The sequence below is a fragment of the Phocoena sinus genome, chromosome 8 (genome assembly GCF_008692025.1).
Source record: "Phocoena sinus isolate mPhoSin1 chromosome 8, mPhoSin1.pri, whole genome shotgun sequence".
Classification (NCBI taxonomy): domain Eukaryota; kingdom Metazoa; phylum Chordata; class Mammalia; order Artiodactyla; family Phocoenidae; genus Phocoena; species Phocoena sinus.
The window spans coordinates 101,512,696-101,530,912 of NC_045770.1; the positions used below are offsets into that span (position 1 = coordinate 101,512,696).

At 49.2% G+C, this 18,217-nt stretch overlaps 1 protein-coding gene across 1 annotated transcript in view; it reads left to right on the top strand.

The window, feature by feature from the left end:
• Positions 1-16,085, top strand: part of SLC3A2 (solute carrier family 3 member 2) — a 47,902-nt gene extending 31,817 nt beyond the window's left edge. Inside the window, exons 2-10 of the mRNA XM_032640269.1 lie at positions 10,086-10,523; positions 10,926-11,099; positions 11,686-11,780; positions 13,407-13,475; positions 13,581-13,639; positions 13,788-13,968; positions 14,081-14,224; positions 15,370-15,453; positions 15,578-16,085. Of these exons, the coding sequence (XP_032496160.1) occupies positions 10,086-10,523; positions 10,926-11,099; positions 11,686-11,780; positions 13,407-13,475; positions 13,581-13,639; positions 13,788-13,968; positions 14,081-14,224; positions 15,370-15,453; positions 15,578-15,940 (1,607 nt within the window). The 3' untranslated portion in view covers positions 15,941-16,085. The remainder of the gene's footprint in view (positions 1-10,085; positions 10,524-10,925; positions 11,100-11,685; positions 11,781-13,406; positions 13,476-13,580; positions 13,640-13,787; positions 13,969-14,080; positions 14,225-15,369; positions 15,454-15,577) is intronic.
• The last annotated feature ends 2,132 nt before the right edge of the window (positions 16,086-18,217 follow it).

The window sequence follows — 18,217 nt, forward strand, 5'->3', positions numbered from 1 at the left end:
CAGAGTCTTATGACCCTGTGGACTTGAGGTGTGACATCTGCTTGGCAAACGGATGTGTTCATCAGCCTGGAAGCTCTCCAAGCCCTGTTGATTAGGATTTGTATGCAGTTTCCATTATATAGGCATGATCACTGGCCGTTGGTGATTACTCAGCCTTCAGGTCCTCTCCCCTCTGGAGGCCGAGGGGTGGCGCTGAAAGTTCCAAACTCCTGATTACTCAGGTTCTTCTGGCAACAAGTCTTCATCCTGGAACGCACCCACCCCCACCCAGGTCACCTTGTTAACATACAAAATGACACTCTTTACTCTAGAGAGTCCAAAGGTTTTAGAAGCTCTTGTTCCAGGAAAGAGGAATGAAGACCAAATTCCTTCCTTCCTTCTGTTGGCCGCACCGCATATGGGTTCTTAGTTCCCTGACTAGGGGATTGAACCCGTGCTCCCTGCAGGGGAAGTGCGGAGTCATAACCACTGGACCACCCGGGAAGTCCCAAATACATATTTCTTATATCGCAGTATCACAGGCTGGTATTGCAGCACCTCTGGGAACATGTGTTATTGGGGACTTATAATGGTTCAAAAGAAGCTGTGAAAATCAGGCTGTGGTAATCACTGACTGTAAGGAAAAAGTTTATTTCCTTTCTCAGATTGGTTACATTCTAGTTAGCATTTCATTTAGTGTAACAGTTTCTATTTTGAAATAGAAAAGAGGGTTTCCCTTCTTAGTGATGTATTTTACTTTTTTTTTTAAATTTGTCTTTAGTTTATCTGTAGTCCAAATTATTTTACAGAGAGTTGTTGAAATTAACCACTTTAGGTCCAGAGTGGGTGGTTATTTCAAATTCAGGTTTCTATTATATTCCATACTTGTCCCTAAATGTCTACTTCTCAACACTATATACCCCCTTTTCACCTTACTGAATATAAAATTTTTTTGGAAAAATGTAGTCAAGCATCTATTTCCCTGCATGGAGCCCTAAGAGGATTTTTCCTATAATTGACCCAAAAGGGAGCACAGATAGGAGCAGGGGCAGATGTGGGTGGAGCTATTCAAATACCGAGTCGAGTCACTTGCCTTGAGGGAATGAAGGAAGAGTTTATGTTCAGGAAGTGCATATTGAAATCTAAGATCCCAACGTCTCATTATGTGTCTTTAGGATTGTATTTTTGGAAAGCTCTGGTAACATTTAGCCATTTTGAATGCCTGTGAAAATCAAAAGTGCTTGAGAGCTTCGTTTATTAATACATTTGCTTATGCAAATATATTAATACATTGTCTTATATTAAATACAAATATATTTATTTGTATAAATACATTTATAAGACAGGATTTGAAATACTGAATGCAGGATCAAGAACTGGCACATTTTGGGGCTTCCCTGGTGGCGCAGTGGTTGAGAGTCCGCCTGCTGATGCAGGGGACGCGGGTTCGTGCCCCAGTCCGGGAAGATCCCACGTGCCGCGGAGCTGCTGGGCCCGTGAGCCATGGCCGCTGAGCCTGCGCGTCCGGAGCCTGTGCTCCGCAACAGGAGAGGCCACAACAGTGAAAGGCCCGCGTACCGCAAAAAAAAAAAAAAAAAAAGAACTGGCACATTTTAAGTCTGGATGAAGACTTGGAACGATTTCCAACTTGTTTAGAGAACTGCGTGATAGCAGGCAGGAGAAGTTTCTGTTTTTCTTTAAGTGGAGATACTGTAATTATATTAACCAGGCTACAGAGTTTATACCAGCATCTAGCTGGACAAGGAGGATAGGGAGATGTAAGAGCTAAGAAAATTGCCCAAGTGCTTCTGGCCTAGAAAACTGGAAGAATGCCAGTGTCACTCACTGAACTGTGATATTGAGCAGGGGGATTGAGGAGGAGAGGCTATAGGGGATTGTGGGAATGGCAAGATAAGTTTAATTTTGAATAAGTAGAAATATAGAACTAACTAAAGATGAACAAAGATTTGGGGGTCCTTTAGTAGATTTGAGAATAAATGAGGTCCTTGAGGGACTGAGGACATGTACAGCGTTTTACTATTACCAGTTTATTATAAAGGATACAACTCAGGAACAGCCAAATGGAAGAATGCATAGGGCAAGGAGTGGGGGTGTTTGTGCCACCTCACCCACACCCTGATGTGTTCACCAACTCGGAAACTGTGAACCCTATCATTTAGGGGTTTTTAATGGAGGTTTCATTATGTAGGTATGAGTGATTAAATCATTGCCATTGGTGATTAACCCAGTCTCTAGCCCCTCTCCCCTTCCCAGAGGTTGGGGGGTGGGACTGAAAGTTCCAACCTTCCAATCATGACTTTCTGATAACCAGCCCCCATCTTCAAGCTTTCTAGAAGTCCACCAAGAGTGGCCTCATTAAAACAAAAGACATTCCTATCACCGACGAGATTCTAAGGGATTTAGGAGCTCTCTGTCAGGAACTAGGGACAAAGACCGAATATATATATATATTTTAATTGTGTTACAGTTACCCATGTGGAAAAAAAATGAGATAGGCTCTCTACCTTATGCCATAAGTAAACATAAACTAAAGATTGATTAAGGATTGCAATGTCAAAAATAAAACCTTCCTTTTTTTGTGTAGAAAATATAGATGAGTATCTTTCAGGCCTTGAAGTAAGGAAAGATTTAAAAAATAGGACATTAAAGTCCATCGACAGATGAATGGATAAAGAAGATGTGGCACATATATACAATAGAATATTACTCAGCCATAAAAAGAAACGAAATTGAGTTATTTGTAGTGAGGTGGCTGGACCTAGAATCTGTCATACAGAGTGAAGTAAGTCAGAAAGAGAAAAACAAATACCATATGCTAACACATATATATGGAATCTAAAAAAAAAAAAAGATTCTGAAGAACATAGGGGGAGGACAGGAATAAAGACGCAGATGTAGAGAATGGACTTAAGAACAAGGGGAGGGGGCAAGCTGGGATGAAGTGAGAGTGTGGCATTGATATATATACACTACCAAATGTAATATAGCTAGTGGGAAGCAGCCGCATAGCACAGGGAGATCAGCTCGGTGCTTTGTGACCACCTAGAGGGGTGGGGTAGGGAGGGTGGGAGGGAGATGCAAGAGGGAGGGGATATGGGGATATGGGGATATAAGTATACTTATAGCTGATTCACTTGGTTATACAGCAGAAACTAACACAACAATGTAAAGCAATTTACTCCAATAAAGACGTTGAAAAAAAAAATAGGACACTAAAAACCCCCAAAACCAGAGTATACAAGAAAAGACTGATATATATATATTTATTTATTTAAGAAAAAAAATTTTTTTGTCTGCACTGCGTATCTTGTGGGGTCTTAGTTCCTTGACTAGGGATCGCACTCACGCCATCAGCAGTGAAAGTGCAGAGTCCTAACCACTGGACTGCCAGGGAATTCCCAAGACTGATATACATGTATATATTTAATAATATATAAATATATAACTGATATATATATTTAATATATACATATATGTATTAAATAATACAGGCCCTTTATTTATTTGCTTTTTTAATATTTTATTTATTTATTTATTTGGCTGCTCCGGGTCTTAGTTGCGGCATGTGGGATCTTTTAGTTGCGGCATGCGGGATCTTTAGTTGTGGCATGTGGGATCTTTAGTTGTGGCATGTGGGATCTTTTAGTTGTGGCATGCGGGATCTTTAGTTGCAGCATGCAGGATCTTTAGTTGTGGCACGCAGGATCTAGTTCACTGAGCAGGGATCGAACCTGGGCCCCTTGCATTGGGAATGTGGAGTCTTAACCACTGGATCACCAGGGAAGTCCCGAGACTGATATATATATATTTTTAAAATTTATTTTATTTTATTGATTTATTTTTGGCTGTGTTGGGTCTTCGTTGCTACACATGGGCTTTCTCTGGTTGCGGTGAGTGGGGGCTACTCTTCGTTGCGGTGCAGGGGCTTCTCATTGTAGTGGCCTCTCTTGTTGTGGAGCACGGGCTTTAGGTGTGTGGGCTTTGGTAGTTGTGTCTTGTGGGCTCAGCAGTTGTGGCTCGCAGGCTCCAGAGTACAGGCTCAGTAGTTATGGCACACAAGCTTAGTTGCTTCGTGGCATGTGGGATCTTCTGGGACCAGGGCTCGAACCTGTGTCCCCTGCATTGGCAGGCGGATTACCGAGACTGATATATTTTTGATGGATAACTTTTGTTCATCAAAGGACACCTGAGGGACTTCCGTGGTGGCGCAGTGGTTAAGAATCTGCCTGCAATGCAGGGGATACGGTTTGAGCCCTGGTCCTGGAACATCCCACATGCTGCGGAGCAACTAAGCCCGGGCAACACAGCTACTGAACCTGCGCTCTGGAGACCGCGAGCCACAACTACTGAGCCCACGTTTCACAACTACTGAAGCCCGCGTGCCTAGAGCCTGTGCTCTGCAATAGGAGAAGCCACCCAATGAGAAGCCCGCGCACCGCAACAGAAAGTAGCCCCCGCTCACCGCAACTAGAGAAAGCCCGTGTGCAGCAACGAAGACCCAATACAGCCAATAAACAAATAAATTTATTAAAAAAAAAAAAGACACCTGAGTGCCCATATCTTGATTTCTAATACCATTCTCCAATAAAAGGGACCAGGGCTCCTTGGAGAAATGGCTGATTCTAGGGCTGGGGCCCTAGAGAATATACAAGATGAACCTGGAGCATCTTGCAGTGCCAGAAAGCAAGTAGTGTTACAAAAAGGGGGCGCGGGGAGGGGGAATGTATTAAAAGGACACAGTGGCCAGACTGAAAGAGCTCACAGTGGCCAAAGCTGGAATAATTTGAGCAGCAAAGCAATATAGTGTTGGATTCTAACCCAAAGTATAAAATAAGTATCCAAGAATACATACATATGTTGACTTATACTGATATAAATAAATGAATAGATAAATAAATAAATAAGGGAAAAGAGACAAATCTTCCATACAGAAAAATCCCAAATAATTTATGAAGATACTCCCAGCTCTGGGAGGCAGAGCTTAACCTCATACCTCTTGAGTGTGGCTACACTTAGTGACTTTCTTCCAAAGAATGTGATGATAGAAAGTTTTGAGGAGCAGTGGAGATGGGGAAGGTGACAATACCCACAGTATTGTGTGACTAGAACTGCAGAAGGAGCTGACGTTGGAGTACTTTGGTGATCATTTAAGGAATCATTTAATCTCTTACCACCAATTAGCCTTTTGATGAGATCAGTATTCTGTCTCTGATCAGTTGAATATCTTTTGTTTTTAAAGTTGAGATTTATTTTTTTTTTAAGTTGAGTTTGTTTTTTTGTTTGTTTTTTGGCTGCGTTGCGTCTTTGTTGCTGCGTGTGGGCTTTCTCTAGTTGCGGGGGCTACTCTTTGTTGCGGTGCACAGGCTTCTCATTGTGGTGGCTTCTCGTTGCGGAGCACGGGCCCTAGGAGCACGGGCTTCAGTAGTCGTGGCTCGTGGGCTCTAGAGCGCAGGCTCAGTAGTTGTGGTACCGGGCTTAGTTGCTCCACGGCATGTGGGATCTTCCTGGACCACGGCTGGAACCCATGTCCCCTGCATTGTCAGGCAGATTCTTAACCACTGCGCCACCAGTGGTTAAGAAACTGATCAGGGAAGTCTTGATCAATTGAATATATGATGTCATCTATCCAAGGGTAATATGTTAAAAGTACTTCTCTAACTCTTCCATAACTTGATCTGCTGTATCTCTGGTGTTTCTCTTTTAATACTTGGTTGCATTAGAGAGAATGGCTTGCTGCAGTGTTGTTCATTTGTCCATTGTGAGTATGAGATACTTTACAGATGTTTTCATTTCTCTTCTTCTAAGAGAAGGCTTTGGTTGGCGTTTCCTTTACTCTTTCTGGCTTTTATCCCCCCTCACGTTCCTCACCCTTCACTGAGACAGCTCTGACAGTTCTCTTCAGCAGCCAGTGCCCCTTCTGCAGGATTTGTAGTAAAGTAATATTTCAACATCGCTTCTTCTAATAACAGCTGCCAAGTGGGCCCCTTTGGTTGGGGTCAGCCTCCTTCTCTGCTTTCATCTCAGCTGCACTTTGGCTTCCAAATGCTTGGTTCCTTAACTTCAGCCGTCATCCATTTTTCAAATGGCTAAACTCAAGGCTGATGGGTAGTTTAGAGGCAGAGCCTGAATGCTTTTTATCTGGGTGTTTTGGAATTACGCCTTCAGCTTTGGCAGCATTGTCGTGTCTGTTGGACAGTCTGCTAAGTTTCTAACTATCCTCCCATCTTTGCTCTGTCTTTGGAATTCTTTTTTTTACACACTGAGGGGAAAAAACTTCCATATCTTTTGACTAAGATCAAGTAATCCTCACTTGTTGGGAAACAGGTGACATGAATTTTTTCAACAGGGGATTAGAAAGGAACTTTCTCTGTGCACTTGGCCCTCTGAACTTAAGGGCCCCACCCCCATCTTCTGAGTGAGTGTAAAGTCCTGAAGGCTTGTGGCCTCATTATTTGTCCTTATTGGCCTCTGGACTCTTGAACTGCTTTTTTCTTTGCTCTGTCCCAGCCTTTTCTTGAAGGCTAAATTCTTCTTGGACACATTATATACTTCGAATTCTACAGTAAATACTAAGTTTTATATTTAGCAACAGGCACTGTAGGATCTGAGGATCTCGAGTCACCTTCAGTCCTCTTCTCTGCGGTCTTGCCCTGTTGCTTTTCTGTCCTCTCCTTCACCCAGATTTATTCTTTGTTTTATTTGGTTGAACAGTTACAAGTTTTGGTTTGTTTTCCTACATAAACAGCTTCATCTTGATACCATACAGTGTTGTTTAAATTCCTTTTCACTTTTATCCCTTTACCTTCACATGCTACTTTTGTTTTTGTATTTTATTATCTATCTATCTATCTATTTAGATATTTATTTATTTATTTATTTATTTATTTTTGCGGTACGCGGGCCTCTCACTGCTGTGGGCTCTCCCATTCCAGAGCACAGACTCCGGACGCGCAGGCTCAGCGGCCATGGTTCACGGGCCCAGCCGCTCCGCGGCATGTGGGATCTTCCCGGACCGGGGCACGAACCCGCGTCCCCTGCATCGGCAGGCGGACTCTCAACCACTGCGCCACCAGGGAAGCCCTATTTATTTATTTATTTTGCGGGCCTCGGGCCTCTCACTGTTGTGGCCTCTCCCGTTGCGGAGCACAGGCTCCGGACGCGCAGGCTCAGCGGCCATGGCTCACGGGCCCAGCCGCTCCGCGGCATGTGGGATCTTCCCGGACCGGGGCACGAACCCACGTCCTCTGCATCGGCAGGCGGACTCAACCACTGCGCCACCAGGGAAGCCCTGCATTTTATTTTTTTAATTAAAATTTTTTAATACAATTTTAAAGGTTACTTTCCATTTCAGCTGTTACAAAATATTGGCTATATTCCCCATGTCGTATAGTACATCCTGGAGCCTATCTTATACCCAGTAGTTTGTATCTCCTGCTCCCTCACCCCTATATTGCCCCTCCCCGCCACTGGTAACCACGTTTGTTTTCTCTATCTGTGAGTCTGCTTCTTTTTTGTTGTATAATATTTACTAGTTTGTTGTATATTTTAGATTCCACATATAGTGATATCATACAGTATTTTTCTTTTTCTGACTTATTTCACGTAGCATAATGCCCTCCAAGTTCCTTCCACGTTGCTGCAAATGGCAAAATTTCCTTCTTTCTTATGGCTGAGTAGTATTCCATTATGTGTGTATATATGTATATGTATATATCACATCTTCTTTATCCATTTATCTGTTGATGACACTTAGGTTGCTTCCATATCTTTGCAATTGTAAATAATGCTGCTATGAACACTGAGGTGCACATTTCTTTTCAAATACATGCTACTTCTGTTGAATTATTTCTAAGAAGGGAGTAATTTGGGTTTGATTGATAATAGTTCATCCACTCGTTTACCAGACACTTACAAAGTGCCTACTATGTGCTACCCCTGAGCAGGCACGTCCATCAACAAATAGCACAAGGCCCCTGCCACTTGTCTTGAAGTGCCGACACTCAGACAAGGAAATGTAATGAACAGATGAGACGTGAATTGTAGAAGAGATAGGTGCACAGTGGATGGAAAGTAATCCTTTCGGGGGAGTTGAGAAAAGCTATCATTTGAGCTAGGTCTGGAAGGAATTGGAGCTTATGAGGCAGGGTGGCAGAACAGGAAGGGCAGAACACAGAGGGAATGGCATGTACAAAGATGCAGAGGCCTGACAAAGCTGGGTGTGTTGTGGGACTAACAGGTGTTTGAAGGCTGATGTTGCTGGAGGGTGGTCCCTGTGGCAGGTGTTGTGGGTGATAAACTTGGGAAGGTAAGTTGTTAGCTTATTTACCGCATGCAGGAGGGATTTGTTTCATCTTTCTGGAGCCATGGGGGGCTGTGAGTAAGGTACTGTGTATGTATGGGGGTGTTATGTTGGACTATCTCAAGGAGAGTGTCTGACCCCACAGTTCTTAACTTTGAGCTTTCATGCTGGTGATAAAGTCTGTTCACAGCCCCTGGTTGGCACTTACTGGCATGCCCAGGGCACCCTGGACTTCTTATCATCATTGAGCACAGGTCTGAACTCCAAACTCTACCCGCTTGCCTGGGGTGAGGGATGGGGATGGGCTCTGGTACGAAGAAGGAAGGGGAATAGCACGGGATGAGCCTTTTCACTCTCTTGGCTCTCCTTTGGTACCTTTTCTATTTCTTCAGATCTTGGCTTCTGCTTTCTTCCAAATACACAGCTATCTTGGCTTCCAGCCCAGGTGGGAGAGGGAGAAAGAACTTATTTCCTTCAGCGCCTCTCTGAAAATAACCCAGCTGGCAGTGCTCAGGAACAAGAAGTTCCTGAGAGTGTTGGCACCTCATGGTGTTGATGTCCGGCAGTCCCTGCTGTGAATTGTCTCATTCTCAATCCAAGGACCTCTGTGGGGAGAAGTTGGGTGGTTTTCAAGGCCTCTGCAGTACCAGCTGCCTCCAAGGCCTAGCACAGTGAAGGGGTAAGGGAGGTAAGGGAACCATGGCACCGTGGGGAGATTGGGCTAATGTGTGGGAGGCCCTGCAAGGAGGGGAAGATTCTGGCCATGGCAATCTTCTGATCTGGTGTAAGGAAAAGGTGGGTGCCTCTAACTGAGGCCCAGCCCCAGAATGTTGTCAGCCCCGAGGCTGTCCATCCATCTCTTTTGGATGTCAGATTCCTAGCTGCCCGACATCCTGGGGCCAGAAAGTGGGGGTGGGGTAGGGTAAGATGGGGAGTGTCAGCAACTGTCCTGTCCAAACAGATTTATCATAAAATATCATGGGGAAGGCTAGATTAGGGTTAATTCACTAAAGTTAATAAAGCACAGTGCTGTAGTGGGCACTCAGTAAATTGTTGCCGCGTGATGCATTAATTGAACTAAATTCAAGATATCTTGAAAGAGTGGGAGTAGCCCTGCGGGGAATCGGAGGTCTAGCGCCAAGTCCCAGAGGCCTGAGAAGACAAGGTCTGGTGGGGGAAAAGGGCTGAGTTGAGTTTGATTGGCTCTGAGAGTACAAGTGGCCATGCGAAGTTGGGAAGACCAGGCGGTGGCCTGAGCCCTGGGCCAGGGGCAAATGGAGGGTGGTGTCCAGGGAAGTCACAAACCTTCGGAGTGGGCAAAGAAGGGCCTCGGGACCTCCCCGCAGTGCTGGATATCCCCTTTAGCCCACTTTCCGGCAGCGCGAGGGACCAGCGGGGACCTGAGGCAGGACAAAGCACAGACCCCGCCCACCTAAAGGTGGCTCCGTGCTCAGCCTTCTTTGTGTCCGAACCTTAGGGCTAGACTGTTCGAGGTGAGGAATTGGACCACAAGGCCGTCGGAAGCGAGTTCCCAATATTACTCCCTCGGCCGCCGCCCACCCTTCCAGTCCCTGGAAGAGCAATCCAGGATGTTCCACTTTAAGGGGCGGGCCAGGGCGGGGCTCCCGTGCCCAGTCCCAGAGACCGCGCCCGCCCGGCAGCAGACGCGGTCGCGGAAGCTGAGCGGAGTCACGGAAACCTGGGAGACTGTTCTGGGGCCGGGAGGTCCGGGCAGCTATCCAGCCACCAGCTGACCGCAGGCTGCGTCGTGTTGCCGGTTTCGCAGGCGCCATGAGCCAGGACGCCGAGGTGGACATGAAGGAAGTGGAACTGAACGAGCTGGAACCCGAGAAGCAGCCGATGAACGCGGCGTCGGGGGCGGCTGTGGCCGTGGCCGTGGCGGGCGGCACCGAGAAGAATGGTCTGGTGAAGATCAAGGTGGCCGACGACGAGGCGGACGCGGCGGCTGCGGCCAAGTTCACAGGCCTGTCTAAAGAGGAGCTGCTGAAGGTGGCAGGCAGGCCTGGCTGGGTACGCACCCGCTGGGCGCTGCTGCTGCTCTTCTGGCTCGGCTGGCTGGGCATGCTGGCGGGCGCCGTGGTCATCATCGTTCGGGCGCCGCGCTGCCGCGAGCTGCCCGCAATGAGCTGGTGGCACAAGGGCGCCCTCTACCGCATTGGCGACCTTCAGGCCTTCCAGGGCCGCGACGCAGGTGACCTAGTGGGTGAGTCCCCCACCCCCACCCCCACCCCGCGTTCCCCTGGTTTAACTGGTCACCGGCTTCGACCCCTGTGCCCAGATTGACCCAGGTGGTTCTCCACCCTTCCTGGTACTGGTGACCGTCCCCTGGGACGTAGCCCCTCCTTTCTTCGAAGGAAACCGCCCCCCACTCCCTCTTTCCTGAGGGTGGCTGACTCAGCATCCTCCCTTCCCCCTCCCGGCGCCAGTAGCCTATCGCTGCAGGTTTCTGAAGCAATGTGCAAGTCTCCTTACAACAGCTTCTCTCGTGATCCAGCCAAACCGCCCCCCCCCCCCCCCCCCCCGCCGCCCACTTCGTCTCGGGGAGAATAGGGGCGATCAGGGGCCTCAGGGAGGCGTCACTTTAAACTCTGCTTCTCCATTTCAGGCCTGAAGGGGCGGCTTGATTACTTGAGCACCCTGAAGGTAAAAGGTTTTGTGTTGGGCCCAATTCACCAGAACCAGAAGGATGACCTCACAGGGACCAACTTGGAACAGATCGCCCCCACTTTTGGCTCCAAGGAAGATTTTGACAGTCTCCTGCAATCGGCCAAGAAAAAGAGTGGGTGTCCTAGAGCTCGCAAGGAAGCAGCTAGGAAGGGCTTGGCCTTCTGGCCAGAGGAAAGGCCGGATAGCTTTATTGTCTGGTTTATTGCTGAGTGGCTCAGAGTTTTCCTAACGCAGGTACAGGGGAGGTTTGTTAGGCTTCAGCCTAAAATGGACTTGTCACGTGGTTCAGAGACTTTCTATACTTGGATGTGCAGTTATTTAACTTCTGGGCTTCAGTGCCCTTATTTGCAAAATGTAGGTTTTTGCTAAATCAGTGGTTTTAAAACTTGTAAAAGAGTGGATCCTTTTGGAAAAAAATCCAAGTAAAATCTTTTCTTACATTGAACAGGGTTTGCCTTGGGGGTGAGGGGCCCAGGGCCTCATAAGCTCAGCCTCCTCTGTTACACTGCCCTCCCCCCGCCTCCCGCCCTGCCACTTGCTCATATCTCTGTTTCAATGGAATGAGTTTTGCCAGGGTTCAAATCTAAGCTTTTGTACCAATATGTAGGAAGTACTCTGCCGACTTATATTTGTTGATTTCCTCCTTTCCCCTGCCCCCAGAGTCTTTCTATCAACTGCCTCCCCCTCCATTGTTCTAGGCATCCGGGTCATCCTAGACCTCACTCCCAACTACAAGGGCCAGAACCTGTGGTTCCACTCCACTCAGATAGACACTGTGGCCACCAAAGTGAAGGTGAGTGTGTTGGTGCCTGTGGCATGTGGGAGCGGGATGCTGGGGCTGTTCGGTCCTTTCATAGTGAGCTCTATAAACGTAGCCCGGTGCCAGCCAAGGGGCCCCTTGCTCCTTGGAGCCAAGCAGGTGTGCTCCTCCCACAGGCAGAAGGATAGGCAAACATTGCACCCCTATTTTTGTTTGTTCCTTTTCTGACCACTCATTTTCCTTGTTTCCCTGACTCTGAGGGTGACAGTGCCAGGAAGGGAATTTCTCAGATGTGAACTTTCTTCCTTTTGGGAGAGGAAGCCCTTTCTCTATGGGAATTCTGTCCTGTCTGGTTTCCCTTTTCTTATTTGATGTGTTTTGGAGCCCAGTCTGAAATTGTAAGCATTGGGGTCTTCCTGTGTGTCTGGGAGTATGCTGAGTACTTTGTATACCTTCTTTAATCCCCTGTATAACCAAACAAGGTCCCTGTCAGTGTCCCTAATCTGTAAGTGAGGAAGCTAAGGTTCACAGGTCTTTAATGTGCCCTGGGATTTGATGTTCCAACTAGTCTTATCTCTCTAATCTGCCTACTCTGATGGCCTAGGCTCAAACTCTGTACCCTGCAGGCTGGGAGTGGGGCTTTGAATGTCATCCCAGCTCCTAATGCCTGGGTTCCAGGACACTGACCAGTTCAGAAAGGGTAGAACAAAAATGGAGGCAGACTCTGACACTTTGCTGGCAGCCGTGATTCTGAGGTAGAATTCTGTTGTCCCAGTTGACTGATTTCAGTTGACTCTTGGGGTCATTCGGTTCATTCCTTGCTACTTGAAGGAAGACCCTTTAAAAGTTACTGAGAAGGGAATGTTTTCAGGTGGTGTGGCATGAGGTGTTGTAGCCTCAGATGAAGATGGAGACTAGAGGAGAGAGCACATGGATCAGAGAGAGAAAGAGGAAGAGAGAGGCAGCAGGAGTGGGGTTCCATGTCATGTGCCCCATGAATGCCAGGGCTTCAGGCCTGGGCCTGTTCTGCAGAGCTGGCTTCTCTTTTCAAATCTTTGGCTAAACTGCCCTGGGGCTGTGCTTTGAACTTCACTTTTTTATCCTTGGTCTTGGCTCTGACTAGCTGTTTTACTTACACCCTCCCCAGGCTCCAGGAAACCGGGAGAGGAGTAAGTATACTCTTCTAGGGATCTTGGTTAGCATTTTCGGTCCCATCTCTGCTGCTGATTGTGGCCTTGGGCACGCCTCCTTGTGTCTCTGACATTGTTTCCTTATCTGTAAAATGAGTATACCAGCATTCCACACATGCTAAGTGTTAGATGAAGTTACATGTATGAACACACTTTTCTCATAGGTCTTTTCTGTAGGGGTCAAAGGTAAAGCTTAAAAAAAAAAAAAGGTAAAGCTTTGTGATTCACCATGAGGAGGAGTAGAGAAGTAAAGCGTTATATCACTAAGAGAATCAATGGTAGGTTAGAATGGAAGGGAACTAAAGGCTACCTACAGGTTTATAATAGAGGCAAGAAAGTGAGACCGTTCAAGGCAAGTGACTCTCCAGAGGCCATGGGAGAGTGCATGGTAGGCAAGATTTAGTGTGGGCTGAGCCTTTGCATCAGAGTGTTGATATCTTTCCTCTGTTCTTTTGCCTCCCTCCTATAGGAAGCTCTGAGGTTTTGGCTGCAGGCTGGTGTGGATGGGTTCCAGGTCCGGGATGTGGGGAATCTGACAGTGAGTACCCTTTCCACGTGAGAAGCAGAGCCTGGGTGAGAACAGAAGCACCCGCCAGGGCCTGGTAGTGTTCCCTGCTTCTTGCCTCTGCTCTTTTCCTTCTAGGATGCGTCTTCACTCTTGGCTGAGTGGCAGAACATCACTAAGAGCTTCAGTGAAGATAGGTGGGTACCAGACCCTGGCTCCCCTAACTCAGTTCCTTTGTGGGAACCCATCAGTGGAGTGTTAGCCCCGGGAAGCAGAGGTCCTAGTCCAGAGAACCTTCTTCCTTTCTTGTCCTGTACTACCCTGGACTCCTGCTCTACTCTGCAGGCTCTTGCTCGCAGGCACAGACTCCTCCGACCTTCAGCAGATCCTCAGCCTGCTCGAATCCACCGGGGAGCTGTTGTTGACCAGCTCTTACCTGTCAACCTCCAGTTTCACTGGGAAGCATACAAATTTCCTGGTCACCCAGTATTTGGATGCCTTTGGCAGCCGCTGGTGCAGCTGGAGTGTGAGTACCACAGTGGTAGGAGAGGGGGCAGGAGGCCTTTTGGGAGACAGGAGTGTTGGAAGGTGGAGGCAGAGGTGGGCCTTGGGGCTCACCGGTGCTTCCATTCCTGCAGTTGTCTCAGTCGGGGCTCCTGACTTCCTTCGTGCCACCTCAGCTCCTCCGACTCTACCAGCTGCTGCTCTTCACCCTGCCAGGGACCCCAGTTTTCAGCTATGGAGACGAAATTGGCCTAGAGGAAGCTGCCCTTCCTGGACAGGTATCGCTGGCTGCCTGCCCAGCACAGTGGGGGAGGCTGCATTCATCCGTCACGGTGGTTCTGTGGCTGGCGGTGGACGGGCAAGAGACTTGGGGAGGAGCCTGCGTTGGATTGCTAGTCAGCCACCTGGGCAGTTGCTGTGTGGCCTTGACAGGTTATTTCACTTCTCTGATTCTTGGTCATCTCTGCCGTGATACTACTTTTTTTATAAGGGTAGTTAGGACTGAATGAGGGCGTATTTTATTTACTTTTTTGTTTTGTTTTGTTTTTGCGGTACGCGGGCCTCTCACTGTTGTGGCCTCTCCCGTTGCGGAGCACAGGCTCTGGACGCGCAGGCTCAGCGGCCATGGCTCACAGGCCCAGCCGCTCTGCGGCATGTGGGATCCTCCCGGATCGGGGCACGAACCCGTGTCCCTTGCATCGGCAGGCGGACTCTCAACCACTGCGCCACCAGGGAAGCCCTGAGGGCGTATTTTAAAATGCAGTACCTGGCTCCTGGTAGGAGTTCAGTACGGTAGCCATCACTCGGTAATTCGTTCATTCACTGGACAGCGGGTACTCCGTGTCAGGCTCTGCTCTCCAGGAACTCAGAGTTGCGTGGGGGAACCAGATGAGTAAGAGAAGTACATGCAGCGAGTGCCTTGGTGGGGTAAGACCATGAAGGCACCCGGTTAGCTTTAGCCACGGGGTTGGAGGTTGACACCTAAGCTGGTATTTATAGAACCTGTCATTCACTTATTCCACAAAGCTTTATGCAGTAATTCCTGTATGCTATGCGTGGAGGAAACAAAAATACAGCGGTGCACAAAAGAGCTGGAGGTGGTGAAATTAGATAGTAAGCACATTGATAAAGACGCCAGGTGCCGATATGTGCAAGAAAGCAGGGTAAGGGGCCTAGAGAGTGGGGGCGCGGGTGGTTTTATATCAAATGGCCACAGGAAACCCGATGGAGGCACCTGAGCAGGGACCGGCGGGCAGTGAGGGGCTAGCTTGTGGCTGTCCGGGAGAAGCGCCCTCTAGGCTAGGGGACAGTGTGTGTGAGGTCCTGAGGTGGGGGACGTTATACTTCTGTGGGGCTGGAAGCGGGAGGAGGAGTTGGGAGAGCGGCCCAGGTCTTTCCAAGTCCTGTTCTCCCTGCCTCTTAGCCTGTGAAGGCCCCGGTCATGCTGTGGGATGAATCCAGCTTTCCCGACACTTCAGGACCTGTAAACACCACCATGACTGTGAAGGTAAGGGTTTTAGATGGGCAGGGCCTGATCGGCAAGGGGTGAGGGCAGGTGGCCGGTGGGAGTTTGCGCCCCGGGGAGCCCTCCACCCCTTTCTGCTGTATCTTTACCGCTTTACCGTTTGCAGGGCCAGAGCGAAGACCCTGGCTCCCTCCTCTCCCTGTTCCGATGGCTGAGTGATCAGCGGGGTAAGGAGCGCTCCCTGCTGCACGGAGATTTCCACGCGCTCTCCTCAGGGCCCGACCTCTTCGCCTACATCCGGCAGTGGGACCAGAGCGAGCGTTTCCTCATAGTGCTCAACTTCGGGGATGCGCGCCAGCCTGCTAGGCTGGGGGCCTCCGGCCTGCCTGCCGGCGCCAGCCTGCCAGCCAGTGTGGATCTCCTGCTCAGCACGCAGCCAGGCCGCAAGGAGGGCGCCCCTCTGGAGCTGGAGCACCTGAACCTGGAGCCCCACGAGGGGCTGCTGCTCCGCTTCCCCTACCTGGCCTGACCTGGGCCCACTACCCTTCCCTTCCCCTCCACAGGCCCTTTGAGTTCTGCTTTCTCTCTCTCTCTTCTTTTTTTTTTTTAACTGTTACAGATGAACCCCAAAATAGGGTGTTTTCTGGTTTCAAATAAAAGTCACCCCTACCTGGTATGGCCTCCTCTTCCCTCTACCCGCTGTCAACGGCAGGAAATTCTCTCCCCTTCTTTCCCTCTCCCCCACTGGACCCCCCCCCCCGCCCACCGCAAGTGATCAGGACCAGGGAGGAAGGGGCCTGTCGAGGTCACAACAGCAAGGTGGTGTCAGGACGAGCTAGCATCCCGGCTCCCACCCGGCCCGGAGGTCTCAGCTCCTGCTGACTCTTCCTTACCTCCTCAGCAGTGGTCTCCAGCCAAGCGTGGTCACTTTTCCTGTTTTGCAGACTTCACCTTTCTGGGAGAAAAAGTGGGAGTGGGGTGGCCTGTTTTCTAAAAGGTACCTCTAAAAGATGCTGCAGGTTCTTCATTCAACAAGAATTTATTGTGTCCTCAGCACGTGCCTGGGGTCACAGGAAGGAACACAGTACAAAGATCCCTGTCTCCTTGGGGCTTATATTCTCATGAGGAGATGGAGAAGAAAGAAGATGTATAAAATTAAGCGTATGGTGGACACGGTGGTAGTGTTCAAAGAGGAAAAAAGTAGAGCAGGGAAAGAGGTAGGTGTGTGGCATGGGGGGAGTTTGGGGTGAGGGCTAGAGGCCTCACCAAGGAGGTGACATTTGAATAAAAGGTCTGAAAGAAGGGAGGGAGTTAACTTGCTAGATGTCTGGGAAGGAGCTCTCCAGGGCCCTGGGTGGGAGCACACCTGACTTTTGTGAGGAATGAGGTGGGGGCGAGGTGGAGAGGCCCAGGGATGAGGTCTGGTTGGCAAGGGGTGGGCAGGTGGTGAAGGGTATAGTAAGGCACGTAGTGGGGGGGTGGCGGGGGGGAACAAACAGTTGGCAAACTGCACCGTTGGAGGGCACGGTCCCCAAAAGACTGCCCTCATTTCAGACACCAGCTGCAAGTTCTGGGTCCCCATGACCATCAGTGGGTTATTTGCTAGAGAGGCTCACAGAACACAGGAAAGCACTAAGATTATGGTTTTATTATAGAGGAAGGATACACATTCAAAAACCAAGGACGGAAGAGCAGGACCCATCTGGGATTGGGAGGGGTCCCAGCGTGAAGCGTCTGATGGTCTTTTCCCAGTGGAGTGGAGTCCTGTCACAGACCTCCTGACTATAACCCACAGAGTGTGGCCAAGCAGGGAAGCTTGCCTAAGACTTTGGTGTCCAGAGTTTTTCTTGGGGCTTAATCACATGCCCACGTGGCTAACGTTTATTCTCCAACCCCTCCCGGAGGTTCTGGCTAATAGCTTTAGTCTCCAGCCCCTCCAGATGCCCCGTGTCCCAACGCCCTCATCATAAATCACATCATTAGGGACTTCCCTGGTGGCAGTGGTTAAGAGTCTGCATGCCAATGCAGGGGACATGGGTTCGAGCCCTGGTGCGGGAAGATCCCATGTGCCGCGGAGCAGCTAAGCCCGTGCGCCACAACTACTGAGCCTGCGCTCTAGAGCCCGTGTGCCTAGAGCCCGTGCTCCGCAACAAGAGAAGCTACTGCAATGAGAAGACCGCGAGCCGTGATGAAGAGTAACCCACACTCACCGCGACTAGAGAAAGCCCGCGTGCAGCAACAAAGACCTGATGCAAACAAAATAAATAAATTTATTAAAAAAAATAATAAATCACAACATTAGACTGATGTCTGAAGGCCCCAGCCTAACAAAGACACTCCTATCAGGCAGGACATTCCAGGGGCCTAGATATCACCTCCCAGTAGCTGAGGGCAAAGGCCAGACTTTGGTGGTGGTAAGAAGGGTTGGACTCCTGTATTTATTTTGCAGGTAGAGCCACAGGATTTGTAGTCATAATGATTTTTAGGTTGGCGTCACAGCCTCAGGTTGAGCTTGGCCCTCTTAGGGAAAAGAGCACTCGTTCCTGTAGGATGGGGCTTGGGTCAGGACTGGGTGTCTTAAGGATGTCTTGACGTAAGGGACAGATCAAAAGGATTAGATGCCCCAAATTAACGTCGAGTCCTTGTCTGCTGACCCTGGGCCTGAGGGCTGTGAGGGAAGGCGTGCACAGGGCATGTACTCCGAGACTTCAGTTCCTGAGAAGACGCACTCTGCAACCTGCCAGTTGGACCTGAGCTCTCTTCTGCCTGGGATTTGCCTTCCTCTCCTCATGGCCCCTCCCGCTTC